This window comes from Cydia strobilella, chromosome 1, assembly GCF_947568885.1.
Source record: "Cydia strobilella chromosome 1, ilCydStro3.1, whole genome shotgun sequence".
Classification (NCBI taxonomy): Eukaryota; Metazoa; Arthropoda; class Insecta; order Lepidoptera; family Tortricidae; genus Cydia; species Cydia strobilella.
Window position 1 is genome coordinate 34912942 of NC_086041.1, and position 14428 is coordinate 34927369.

Below are 14428 nucleotides of genomic sequence, written 5' to 3' on the forward strand. Positions count from 1 at the left end.
TACGCTTTTAGCAACTACTATTGAGTCCGGAAGACGATTGTATACTTTTGGGCCCAATATGTGAATGAGGTTGTCCGACTTGGCCAGCTTGTGCGGCACGGGCGCGAGCCCGCACTTGTAAAAAAGCGGTACGATTTTGCAAAAAATCCGCTCTCTGATCTTACGGCACCTTAAATGTATTTCGACTGAACACATATACAATTTATATTATTAATTTATGCAAGCGTATTGGTTACTTAAACGAGCCTATTTATTTTTGAAAGTACCTACGCGCGCAAAAAGAGTTTGACGCATGTCAAGATATAGCCCGGTGGTTTAGTGTATGGATGGTATAGAAAGGATGCCAATCTCTTATGGCAGAATTGTTGCAAAAGTGACCGCTTTCAGCTTTAAATAATACTTCCTAATCTCTCCGGTGGCGCTAGTTAGGCTCTGGGACATGAGTATAACATGAACCAACAAATACCCCGACCAAATTACGTAGGTTGTTTTTGGTAGTATTTCGGTGTATGGTGGCGCCGCCTAATTACTGTTTTTTGATGGACACTTTTCATACATAGAGATTTGGCTCCTTTATATAGTCTCCATGGTTTAGAGGTTTAGGTGATGGATAAATTGATCTTTGTAATCCTATTTAATTAATCTAATAAACCAATGGAGGATAATATATACTTACAAGTCTATAAGAGAGTAGCCGAGGTTAAAGACGATGTAGAACAACACTGACAGTAGAATGCTGAGCACGAAGTAAACCGTGTGGTAGCGAGCCTGCAGCCACAGCTTCAGGTTCGTTATGAGGACGAGGAGGTGGAATAGGACGGCTCCAAAAACCCTGCCGACAAAAAAGTTAGGTAAGGTTACAGTGGCCCCGTAGACAACATGCCAATCGCTAACGCTCCGTAGCGAACGAAACAACCGTCACTGTCACACTAATATGGAAGAGTGATGCGTGTTTTATCGCCAGCGCTCCGAACGTATAAATGATCACGGAATGGTACACTCCTATTAGCAACCAGACGAAACGATTACATGATCAATACTCACCAAGCGTCCATAGCCCTCAGGTTAGCTTTGATCACGGAGTGTCTTATCGCCAGCGCTCCGAACGTATAAATGATCACGGAATGGTATACTCCTACTACCAGCCTGAAAGTGTGTTAAGAAACAAGAGCCACTTACCAAACATCCATAGCCTTCATGTCAGCGTTGATCACGGAGTGTTTTATAGCCAGCGCACCGAACGTATAAATGATCACGGAATGGTACACTCCTATCAGCAGCCAAACGGCGAAGCGGGACCACGACATGAGCTTATTCCTGCTGATGTCTCTGTATAACGTCGGGTCTCTGCAATAAATGTATAATTAAAACCTGTAATATGACTGGGTCAAACAAAGCTTTGTTCGCGTCTTTCCTGTAGACACACCCAAAAGTTAATGGCTATAAAGCCTCCTTAGGCTTACCGTGGGACTTAGTCAATCTGTGTAAGAATGTCTGTGTGAATATTTATTTATAAAAAAATAAAAAATAAGGTTAATTTTCTTATTGAACCCTTATCCACATGAAAAGGCACTCCTTTTATTTGTATAAGTATGATAAAATCGTTACCTACATGCCCACAAGCTGTTAACTATTGTCTACAGGAGAGAAAACTGTATCTAATACAGTTTTGATGAACACACAAGCTTATAGTTATAGCCCTTAACTTTTGGGTATATCTACAACGAAAGACGTGAACACAGTTTTGTGTTTGACCCGACTATGGAATTATTTCGTATATATAGGACCTCCTTCAATTTAACTATGTTTTTAGATAAATGGGGTAGCCATGGCTGAGCGGTCAAAAGCTCTTATTCAACACATTCTATATGTCACCTACTGACCATATTATGGTTTGTTGTCTTAGAAACATTTCGATAGCTGTTTAGTTAAACAAAGTTTCATTGCTGTTAACTCGTGTTAACAAGCGCCATCTATGGGACACTCTCTACTCTGTATTGAACATTCGATGACTTATATCCTACGCACCCACTAGGGTACGTAGTTCAAGAGTAGGCCCATATAGGTGGCGCTTTAATTCAATATCTAGGTTTTAGGATAGTAATAACAAAGATAGATATAACTCCGTAATAGATACAGTCTAAGGAAAAAACGTGCCTCGAAAATCAAGAAAATTTGATTCTCGTTCAGAGGGCGCTACTAGCTTTGGCCTACTGTCGTATAGATGGCGTTGACGGCTTCGTTTGTTATTTAACAATTTTTACGCATATCAGTGAAAGAACATGGGTCAAAATCATAAAAATAATTAATGCAAATAAAAAAAATCATTTATCTATATTTAAATACATTCTATCGTATTTTTACAAATCTTCAATTTTAGTTTTAAAGTGTGTCGACAGATGGCAGTGAATTTACAGGGTTACAAAATTTACTATGACAGTACCGCTCTAGTATAAGTTACTCTATGGTAATAATAAAAATGTACTCGTTCACTTTACGAATAGACACCATTCGATACAAGCTGTTTTTTCTCCGACTCCTGTCCTGACTCCTTCGATCTCCACCCACGTGCCAACAATTGCAGTTTATCGATAGCCCGGCCTACAACTTTGGCATTATAAGTTAATATTTACACATGCATTTTAATATTTATAGGGGTCCTTTTGTCGATACTCAATATTCATCGTGTGTCGTGAGCGCTACTCACTCAGGCACTGTTAGTGCTTGAAAATGGAGACCTAGGCTCTCCGAAACATGTCGCGCGAGTGACTAAAAACACGTGAGTGAAACCGCTAAGTTAGTTAAGTTAATATGTCTCACGATAGTTTAAATTCGATTCATCGTGTTAGTCAGGAACCGGCAACCTTTTAAAAAGAGGTAACAGCAGTAGAATTCGCCAGTTTTAAAAGTATTAAGGAGACGGAAATGATAATCTTTTAAGTGACTTGAGGGTTGTTCCTCAAAAAGCCGCATACAGCTCGCGAGCCGCTGTTTTCCGACCCCTGCGTAGGCGTACGTACCTTAAGAGTAATTCTTTAGGCCACCTCTGCTCAGTAACGGAGAGAACCAAACACGGCAGCGCCGTGAAAAATAAATTGAAAAACGTCAGATACAACGAGTCAAATATTGCCTGCGTCGACCAAGCGCTGTTGATTTGGAAAAACAACTGAAACAATAATAACATCATGAAAAAAATATGTAAATATGTAACTTTCCGTTGGTCGGCAAAGTTTGTTCCACTCGCATTTCACTTGGTTCCTGTAAGTAGTAAAAAAAGTAGGTTTTTATGAATAGAAAAATGCGCCTAGCCTAGCGCCGCCGAGTGGAGACACTATGGTCTGGTGGGTTTACTGCCTTTTCGCCGAAAATTGCATTGCAGAATTTCACTTGGCAACCAACTTTTCGCCAAAGTTTCATTTGGCCGAATTTCATTTCCCAACTTTACATAATCCAACCTAACCTAACCCAACCTTGTACGTGATTTTCATTTCCCAACTATGGGGTTGCGAAATGAAATGGTTGCGAAATAAAAACTTGCTAAAATTTCATTTGGGAAATGAAACTGATGCCATAAGTTTGTTGGGAAGTGAAATTTGGCGAAAAATATTTTGGCTAAACGGCGGTATCCCGGTCTGGCGACATGATGGTGAGAGACCTGCATTGTTGAAAACGGTGTATCCTTTTACACATTTAACTTTAAAGAACCAGAATGCTCATGTGATTCCCAAAAGTAGGCTACAGCGATCATAATGGATTGTTTCCAAACAATCTTAGTAAGTATTGAAACAACTTATAATAAAGACATTACTAAAAATTGTTGAAGTATAAATTAGTCGGCATTGGAAGCTAGCTAGTTTGTGTATCTTGTATCACTTACCATTAAATTCCCGAGTACTATATTCTTATAGAAAAAATATTGTATTAAAGTAGCTAATCTTTGATAATACCAATGACCCATTACTAATAGGAACTTCTTCACCATAGAGAACTTTGTAAAAGCAAAGTCTGCAGATCTGAAAAAATAAAATTTTAATTAACTACTCACAACACAAACAAACCACACATAACAAATACAACGCGACGGCAAGATTGAATCTACGTTTCTAGTATCGAGGCTCCCCTTAATTATTGTTTATTATAAGTATATATTTTTTTTTGTTATGTCAGCCAGGAAAAACACTCTAAAATCAACTGTCTGCCTATAACGGTTCTTGAGATTCAGTCCGCTGACAGACAGGTAAAACACCAAAAAAAAAAAATATCAAGATATACCTTTACAATTTAAATTAGGTCTGTAACCCAGACTATTAGTATTAAGGTTAAAGCTTGTACAGACCAGACAAATGACATTTTAGATAAGCAAGAAGCTGGCTAAGTAAGAGCAACGAATTCAATCGATCGATCAAATGCCGCAATGTACCGCAAATCCCCTGCGATTACAGCCATTACCGGTGACGTTTGAAAAGCCCATTAGTAGATAACCTATGCAACAGCGCGGGCGAAAACACGAAATCTTACCTAGCGGCTTGATAGCCTTCCCTTCCGAAGATACCGAAGCCCACATGGGCCTCATGAATCATGGATATGTCGTTAGCTCCATCGCCAATGGCCGCGGTGATCGGCCTCGATGGACTGTGCTTTATTAATTTTACTATCTGTAAGAAAATACACATTCATTAACATTTAGTGTGATGTGTGACGATAACGTGAATTTTGTTTCTCTTGTGATAGACAAACAATAATAATACACGCCATACTAGTCATGGTTAACTTGAAACATGAGGTTTCCCGAAATGCTTCGGACGCTGCTCGCACTCGCATACCAGTTTCGTTACATTGCGGTATTTGATCCAATGGTAGAATTATTGTATACTAGCGACCCGCCCCGGCTTCGCACGGGTGCAATGCTGATGTGTTATACATATAAACCTTCCTCTTGAATCACTCTATCTATAGGTATTTAAAAAAAACCGCATCAAAATCCGTTGCGTAGTTTTAAAGATCTAAGCCTACATAGGGACAGACATCCATCCAGACAGCAGAAAGCGACTTTGTTTTATACTATGTATGTAGTGATTCTGTGGTCTGCAATGTAGTATCTAAACTTGTATGTGATCTCTCATACCGTCTATCTGGGCCTTCATATGTTTTTTTTTGTCAATCTACCTTGGAGGAGCAGCCAATTTGAATGCAAAACCTGCTAAGTCGCGTGGTGGGTCTTTATTTCCATTTTAAAAAGCAGAAGATAACTAACGAACCTTAGCTTAGTCTAGGGGCTTTGAATTTCTGAGTGCCCTATTTCAGTAATATATATAGGTTTTATAAAAAAGTTACCTATATTGGTGTATTCTTTACAATACCAGCAATACCAGCCCTTGATTTTGAAAAATATGTATTTATTTAACCTTTTGGACGCCAATGACGGATATATCGGCAGCGTAGGTCCAACAACAAAGACCGATTAATCCGTCACAGACCACAGAGCAACATAGACCTACGTGCATTCTCATAAAGTTCAATTTCGGTTTTGACACTTCGGTGGCGTGTTGTCCGAGTGACAGCTTTTGTGTTTGACACGGCGTCGAGAGTTAATATTTCGGCAAAGGTCTTTCCGGACAATATATTCCAAGGGTAACTTACTTTAGCTTTCTGTAAAGGAGATAGTCTGCAGCACAACACTGCATTACACTGCAAAGATATCTCAGTAAATTCAGGAGCCGCGGGCTTATCCAAAATACAACTCATACTCTTCCCGTCCACTACAAGAGCCATGTCTTTGTAGCTCGGCTCCGCTAATATTCGCTTGCATTCTTCTAAATGTGACTTGATTGCTTCGTCATTGTCCACGCCTATTATGTACATTTGTCTACTATTTTCTGAGATGTGTGCGCAGGACTGAGCTACGCTTATTGCGGTTTCTACCTGGAAAAGACGAGAAATCGGTTACACTACAATTTATTTATCTTGCTGCCGCCTTATTGCAGATTTTAATGCTTAGTTTATTAACTAATGATCACAAAACCCCCTACCCCTACCCCCTAAGTTAGGTTAGCCTACCCTAACACCAACATGATTATGAGAGATAAATGTATTTACGTTCATTTTTTTTATATATTTTTGAGTGTCAAACTTCTTCGCCTCTTTGTAAAAATCCGCATAAATTGACTAAAATATCAACTTTCACCTGAAGTAATGGTGCATAGCGGAAACGCTTGTGCTAGGAAAATCTCTACTATAGTGCTAGGAATATATATGTAATTCTAAATACAGTATTTTACTCTCGTCTCAACAGCGTGTATTTATAAATAACATTTGTACCCAACGTGGGGCAATTCTTGTCTTTACCTTATCCCTTGTAGCTTGTTACTACCCATATCCTAAGTCCAGTGTGACGTTGTGATGCTAACGTGTTTGCTACTTTATCCTAAAGGCAGTATTTTACTGCCATCTCAGTGGAAAGTAACTAAATCTATTCATTAATAACATTGGCACCCAACGTGGGGCCATTCTTGTCGTAACTTTTCCTCTGCTATGACCCATATCCTGAGTCCTGCACGACGTAGTGACGCTAACTTGTTTGCTTCGTTATCCTGAAGGCAGTCTTTTACTGGCATCTCAGTGGAAAGTAACAATCTATTCAGTAATAACATGGGGCCATTTTTGACTTACCTTATTTCCTATTAGAACCCATATCCTGGGTCCCGCGCGACGTAGTGATGCTAGCACATCTGCCACATCATCCTGAAGGCAGTATTCTACTGCCATCTCAGTGGAAAGTAACTAAATCTATTCATCAATAACCATCATAACCCATATCCTGAGTCCTGCACGACGTGGCTACGCTAACTTGTTGCTACGTTATCCTAAAGGCAGTCTTTTACTGCCATCTCAGTGGAGAGTAACAGAATCTATTCATCAATAACATTGGCACCCAACGTGGGGCCATTCCTGTCTTAACTTATACTGTGCTAGGACCCATATCCTGAGTCCGGCACGACGTAGTGACGCTAACTTGATTGCTATGTTATCCTGAAGGCAGTCTTTTACTACCATCTCAGTGGAAAGTAACAGAATCTATTCAGTAATAACATTGGCGCTAAACGTGGGGCCATTTTTGACTTATCTCCTATTAGGACCCATATCCTGGGTCCCGCGCGACGTAGTGATGCTAGCACATCTGCCACATCATCCTAAGGGCAGTATTCTACTGCCATTTTAGTGGAAAGTAACTAAATCTATTCATCAATAACATTGGCACCCAACGTGGGGCTATTCTTGTCTTAACTTATCCTCTGCTAGGACCCATATCCTGAGTCCTGCACGACGTAGTGACGATAACTTGCTTGCGACGTTATCCTGAAGGCACTCTTTTACTGCCATCTCAGTGGAAAGTAACAATCTATTCAGTAATAACATTGGTGCTCAACGTGGGGCCATTTTTGACATACCTTATTTCCTATTAGAACACATATCCTGGGTCCCGCGCGACGTAGTGATGCTAGCACATCTGCCACATCATCCTGAAGGCAGTATTCTACTGCCAACTCAGTGGAAAGTAACTAAATTTATTCATCAATAATATTGGCACCCAACGTGGGGCCATTCTTGTCTTAACTTATCCTCTGCTAGGACCCATATCCTGACTCCTGCACGACGTAGTGACGATAACTTGCTTGCGACGTTATCCTGAAGGCACTCTTTTACTGCCATCTCAGTGGAAAGTAACAATCTATTCAGGGACCGTTTTTGACTTACCTTATCCCCTATTAGGACCCATATCCTGGGTCCCACGCGACGCGACGTAGTGGTGCTAACATATCTGCCACATCATCCTGAAGGCAGTCTTTTACTGCCATCTCAATGGAGAGTAACAGAATCTATTCATTAATAACATACGGGGGTAATTTTTGACTTACCTTATCCCCTGTTAGGACCCATATCCTGAGTCCCGCGCGACGTAATGATGCTAACGTATCTGCAACGTCGTCCTGCAAGCAGTCTTCCACTGCCGTCGCACCTACTAACGTCAAGTCTCGCTCTAGCATCCTGAACTGTTGTGTTACTTGCAGTAAGGCTTCCGCGGTTTTGACGTCTTGTTTCTTTATTACTGTGAATTAACGGAAAGTCAAAAAAAAATTCTACTTTTTCCTAATCAGAACAGGATACCGAATATGCCCTTAATCGGATCCCTACTATTTTTGTTACCTACATCATTTTATACGTGTCTTGTGGAAACATTAATTTCAACCTAATAGACTGATTTACTCTTAAGAAACGGACCCACAAATACTCACATTCGCAAACCTTTTCGTACTCCTCATCAGGTATCTCCCGGTACGCGATGGCGAGGGTCCGCAAACCTTTGTTAGCGAACGTGTTGATGTCCACATTGGTGTCATCTACCATGATCTGATTGACGCACAGTGGGAACACCGAGCTTTCTGCACCTTTGCAAAATAACCATATCTGGAAATAAGAGGATAGTTAGATAACATACTTGCGGATAGTTACCTAACATTCTTTATTAAAGTAACTTGGTTGACCGAAAGGAGGTTGAAATTGTCATCCACATTTGGGTTATTTAAGCCAATGACCATTACTCGTCCTTACACTTAATTCAGATAGTTGTTCAGATAGTTGGGCAGGTATTTGCGAAGTCATTCCTATTCTGTAGTAGAAAAGTCTAGTACGTAGCTTATATTGGCACTAAAATTAGTTTGATAATATTTTACTCACTGAACATAAATTTTATTATAAAGCATTCGCATTTAGCCCAATTATTTATATTGGTATGTCAAGAAATAGTTCTTGAAGAAGACGAATACTTTCTACACGCGAGTTTTAATGAAACCGCACCCCACGCTCCCACAAATACACAAGCTCATCAAAACTCACGCGAATTGAACAGTCAGTATCAAACAAATAGTGACAGCCATACTGCCCAAATATACAGGAATACATCCTTATTTATATGGTGGTCTATTAGATACTGATTTTATAAAAAATAACAGACTCACCTTGCCATCTTTATCCCTTAAAACTACAGACATCCTTTTTCTCTCCGATGTAAATTCGATAATCTGCAACCTCTCGTACATTTCAGTCTCATCTCCCATTTTAACTATTAGATTGTTTCCGTCTTCGCCTAAAAACGTGACGCCTAGTCTATCAGCTGCTTCGACTAAAGCCTTCTCATCAGGGCTGCTAGCTTGATAATCAATGTGTCCAACGTTATTAACACTCATCATGGCATTCCATGTAGACGTATCAACTACGCCGTTTCCATTAGCTACGACTTTTTTAGGTTTCTTTCTTCTAAACATGTTCATAAGTTGAAGGTCTCCGGTCATGGATAGGCGAGCGCTGAGTCGTTTCATGTCTTCGTTGGATATCTGGACTGAGTGGCAGAGAGCGAGGATTTTGAAGAAGAATTTGATGTCTGCCTGAAATAAAAAGTCAGTGGTAAAGTTATGGGATTGATAATTCTGTATGAATATGCCGACGGGTAAAAAGTGGGTAAAAACGCTCTCGACTCTGTCTTTAGCTACAAGTCAAGTTAAGTCTTATAAGCCTAAATTAGAACTAGACTCAGTTTAATGAAGTTTTGTTTAAAAAGTCGTTAAAGTCGACCGTATGCATAAAAAAGCGTTAAAAAATATTTACAAATCATAAACGATTTTGACATTCTACAAACCTTAGCGCTATCCATGCAGTTATATATAGGTACATACCAGCTTCTGCCCGCGACTTCGTCTGCGTGGGATGATGATGATGATTATTGACAAAAACTATCCTATGTCCTTTTTCGGGCTTCAAACTATCTTAATAGCAAATTTCATCTAAATTAATTTAGCGGGTTTAGCATAAAAAGGGAACAAACAGACAGGTTTAATTCCTTTATAAAGGCCTCAGGGACTCAGATACCAGTAACCAGTGAGACCAAGCTTTACTCGGAAAACATATAAAAACTCAAAAATGCGTGTTTTCCCAGAGATAAGACCTAGTTTGATCGATTTTTCGACTCCGAAAACCCCCACATAGCAAATAATCGAAATCGTTAGAGCCGTTTCCGAGATCCCCGAAATTGCTCTGAAACGCAAACAGGCATTGCTCGTTTAAAGATATAAGATGAAAATGTAAAATATAAAACAAAGTAATATTAGAGTTGTAGGCCGCCCGTACTAGAAACGAGGACCTATAACTTGAAAATAGACAAAAAAACAGAGTTATAGGGATAGTAGGGATTTTGCAGCCTAATCAGGCTATTAAATAGATGCGGAAATGGCAAGAAATATCATCGATCAATGGTATGATTACAGTACAGGAACTGATAGCTTATCTCAAAACCTTGATACGGGGCATTTTCACCCACAGGTACTCGTACACCCACTTACAGGTACAGACAATGGCGTGATTCATAAACGCGTAAACAGGCCTGAATTAGCTATGAATCGTTTGTCTTTATCTGTCCTTTTGACTTATGTATTTGTAAGAAAGGGATAAAACATAATTTAACTAAATCAGGCTACACGTTAATGTTCTATTTCGACTTCTTGTAAAGCTAATCGGTGCGAAATAAATTGGTGAAATGATACTTTTTCAAAGTCAAATTAGTTAAATATTTTTATCGAAATTTTAATGCAAAAAATGATATGAAGCCAATTTCAGGTTTGATAATATGGAATATTTCTTTTGATTAACGAAAAAAATTAACGATATTCTTGGTTATGTCTCAGCTTATTTGTGACGTTTTCAACCAAAAGGTACCACATTGTCGGTTGTCGATAAGGTTGATTTAGAAATCAATCAATCATATAGCTTCAATTAGAATTGAAGCTATATGGAAATAGCGCCTTACTGACAAGCGACAATAAGTACCCTTTTAATTGAAAATGGCACATTTATTTCCTCATAAATTAACCCCGTTAGTTAGTTAGTTAGTTTTGCTGGGCATTTTCCGCAACTCGACATCCAATGTGCCTATTTTGCGTGAAACGAGGTAGCGCTACTCTAACCACCCCAGCTCCTCCACGAAGCCTAGCAAGGTCTTCAGGTTGCTAGTTGCTTCCTTTAGTGTGCATGGATTCCCTAGGTATTTGCTCCTATATACTTCTACCTGTTTACAGTCTAGGAGAATATGTTTTGTTGTTTCTTCTTCTGCCATGCACGCTCTGCACATGGGGCTGTCCGTTTTACCCATGGTGTTTGTTTAGTGTGTTATGTCCTGTTATTAATCCTACTATTTTACGTAGTTGGCTTCTTGGTGTTTTCAGTAATATTTTGGTAAGTTTGTGGTTCAGTTCCGGTAGAATTTCTTTGGTTTTTAACCCCGTTATGGAGCAGATTTTTAAAACCGTGATCTTCCTGATAAGACTAAATATCAACTGTATCTGACCTTAAAGGTTTGCAATAATCGAAATTAAACTATCGTGAGACATATTTCAAAATATTTAGATCACTAAGGTTACACTCACTAGTATTTTCACTCGAGCTGAGGAAGGACTCCCGACGAGTCCGAAACGGGTCTATATTGTTTCCTATATAGTTTTAAGTCATAATGTATTGTTTGTCCACATTTTCGTTAGTCATAATTTGGTTTTTCTCAGAAACGCGTAACTTTTCAAGATTCCCATAAAACAAACCTAACCTAACCTATCCGATAACCTGGGGAACATCCTGAAAAGTTAACGGTTTCAGAATTATGACTATGATTAATATGACAATGATTACATTATGACTTTCAATAATTATGTCAAAGGGACCCCATCCGGAACATGTCGCCAAAAGCGACTAAAATACTAGTGAGTGTAACCTTATACCGTAGTGATCTAAATATTTTGTATCTGACCTGCCTAGTATCCACGGGCTCTTCAAACCTCCCAGTATCGTAAAGCATCTTATCCCTCTCCTCATATATTATTCCTTTGATAGAGCAAGCCTGGAACACCATGATGTTTTTGGTGAGCGTGCCCGTCTTGTCGGAGAAGAGTATCTCGACCTGCCCCAGTTCCTCGTTGAGGTCCGAGGTGTTGGCGATGGCTGGCTTGCCGGTCTCCTCGCAACGGAGCTCTTCGTCCCAGCCGATGAATAACGCGCCTGGAAAAGGTCTGCAATTATTATTTTTGAATGGTTTATTTTATCTACAGGTGCTATATAGGTAATAGACTTGAGCATTCACTCGAGCAGAACAGAACATCAAGCATTCGCAGTTTTCAAGCAGATTCGGCGAATTGTTCGATAACCGCTAGTTTGCGAGAATGCTCATTACAAGTATCAGCACCTTAGAATTAATTTGAACGGAATTAAAACTGCTAAAAACGCAACGGTGAGAACGTGACAGTTGATCTACGCTGTTAGTGATTGAGAATGGAGACCTAGGCTTTCCAAAACATATCGCACGAGTGACTAGAAACAGTAAAAATATATGATTTAAACCTTTAAATTAATAGGTACCTATGTGATGTGTACGTAAGGGCACAACATTGGTCATGACTCGCTAGTCAATGTGACCGATAGGTGAACAAGGCCCACGTCACCCACGTGTGAATGATTAAGGCTGCCCTTGGTTACATATATAATAAAAGATAAAAGATTCTTTATTGCACAAAGAAAAAGAAGTTACACAGAAATAACAGTAGGAAATAATAGTACTGCTCCAATATTCTATTAACATAGAAGTTTTTAACTCTTTAACCCAAGTTACAAACGCGTCTTCAAATCGATAAACAACAAGGAATCGATAAACAACATGGAAGCAGAAATCGATAAACAACAAGGAAGTAGTAACGATATATTGTTATCATAAATCGTACGTTTTTAACTCTTTAATCCAAGTTACAAACGCGTCTTCAAATCCATAAACAACAAGGAATCGATAAATAATATGGAAGCAGAAATCGATAAACAACAAGGAAGTGGTAACGATATATTGTTATCATAAATCGTACGTTTTCGTTATTAAAGATTAATATTATCTGATACCATTTATTTTACAAAATACTAAGCAAGGTTAATTAACTTAACTTAACACTTAACTTTTGTTTTGACGTTAAAATTATGCCTCTTTTCGCAATCCATACTAAAATTATAAATGCGAAAGTGTGTGTCTGTCTGCCTGTCTATTACCTCTACACGCTTAAACCGCTGAACCTATTCAGTTGAACTTTGGTATAGAGATAGTTTGAGTCCCGGGGAAGGATATAGGGTAGTTTTAATCCCAGAAGTAATCCTTTAAGGGGGTGAAAAGGGGGTGGAAGTTTGTATGGGGAATCGATAAAAAGCAGATTGGTAAAAAATAATTTAAGCTACCCAAATTACTAACTCCACGCAGACGAAGTCGCGGGCAAAAGCTAGCGATACATAAGTAGGTACTGGTTTAGCAGTTTAGCAGACAGTTTCATAAAACCTTAAATTATTGGATTGGATTGGTTGGCAACTCTCGGAGGTTTTTAGATTAACATCCGGATCATAAAATTCCCAAACAAAAACAAGACCTAAAGCAGGCAAAACCTATAAACCAGAGTTTGGTCTGCCGGAGATCTGTCTGCATGTCTGCAAACAAATCTATGCCTGATTTCGGCTATTAATACATTGACAGATTTTTCGCCAAACAGGCACATCTGTACGTATCATCATACAAATACAAATCATCATCATCATATCAGCCGAAAGACGTCCACTGCTGGGCATAGGCCTCCCCAAGGGATCTCCACAACGACCGGTATTACGCCGATCTCATCCATCGGCTCCCCGCGACCTTAACCAGATCGTCGGACCATCACGTTGTGGGTTTTTTCCTGCTGCGTTTTCCGGTTCGCGATCGCCACTCAAGAACCTTTCTTCTTTTATCATTCTGTACGTAGCCCTAGCTATTACAGACAAACACACAAAGCAGAACGCTATATTTAAAGACGCCCAAAAAACATCAATATCAACTCACCAGTAAATTTATATAGCTCAATAGTAACGTATAGCGCCATCGGAATGATGTAATAGTACAGCAACAAGAACGAAAATATATCCTGAAGTACCCCTCCGACCGTGACAGCCGCTGACCCGCCATACAGGCTAGGACCCAGGTACAGATCCCTGTTCTGATAGTGGATGTCGTTGTAGACCTTCAGGCCGAAGCTGATGAAGACCTCGAGGACGAGGATCACGATGAAGACGACGAGGAAACCGTTGACTGCGAGCTCGCAGGACGAGAATTTGTTGCCGGCGTATTTTGAGTTGAGCGCCAGTTTGGTTTCTTCGCCTGAAATGGATGAGATCGTTGGAGATTGTGGAGTAGTTTAAACTGAATAATTAAACTAAATGTATGTGCCTAAAGTTTTGTCTACCAACTGAGAAATCAGATAAGGTAACACAGAGAGAGAACATCTTTTTTTTTAATTATTTTCGCTAGTTTTTACTTGTATTTTAAGTCCCT

General features: G+C 39.5%; 1 protein-coding gene across 2 annotated transcripts in view; it reads right to left on the bottom strand.

The window, feature by feature from the left end:
• Positions 1 to 14428, bottom strand: part of LOC134744956 (phospholipid-transporting ATPase IF) — a 36219-nt gene that overhangs the window by 2545 nt on the left and 19246 nt on the right. For both annotated transcript variants that reach the window (XM_063678913.1, XM_063678905.1), the window contains 11 exons: positions 13940 to 14254; positions 11849 to 12096; positions 9018 to 9443; positions 8295 to 8466; positions 7917 to 8107; positions 5641 to 5922; positions 4519 to 4655; positions 3878 to 4013; positions 3021 to 3166; positions 1180 to 1347; positions 677 to 832 (listed from right to left, as the gene is read on the bottom strand). In XM_063678913.1, coding sequence (XP_063534983.1) covers positions 677 to 832; positions 1180 to 1347; positions 3021 to 3166; positions 3878 to 4013; positions 4519 to 4655; positions 5641 to 5922; positions 7917 to 8107; positions 8295 to 8466; positions 9018 to 9443; positions 11849 to 12096; positions 13940 to 14254 — 2377 coding nt within the window. The remainder of the gene's footprint in view (positions 1 to 676; positions 833 to 1179; positions 1348 to 3020; positions 3167 to 3877; positions 4014 to 4518; positions 4656 to 5640; positions 5923 to 7916; positions 8108 to 8294; positions 8467 to 9017; positions 9444 to 11848; positions 12097 to 13939; positions 14255 to 14428) is intronic.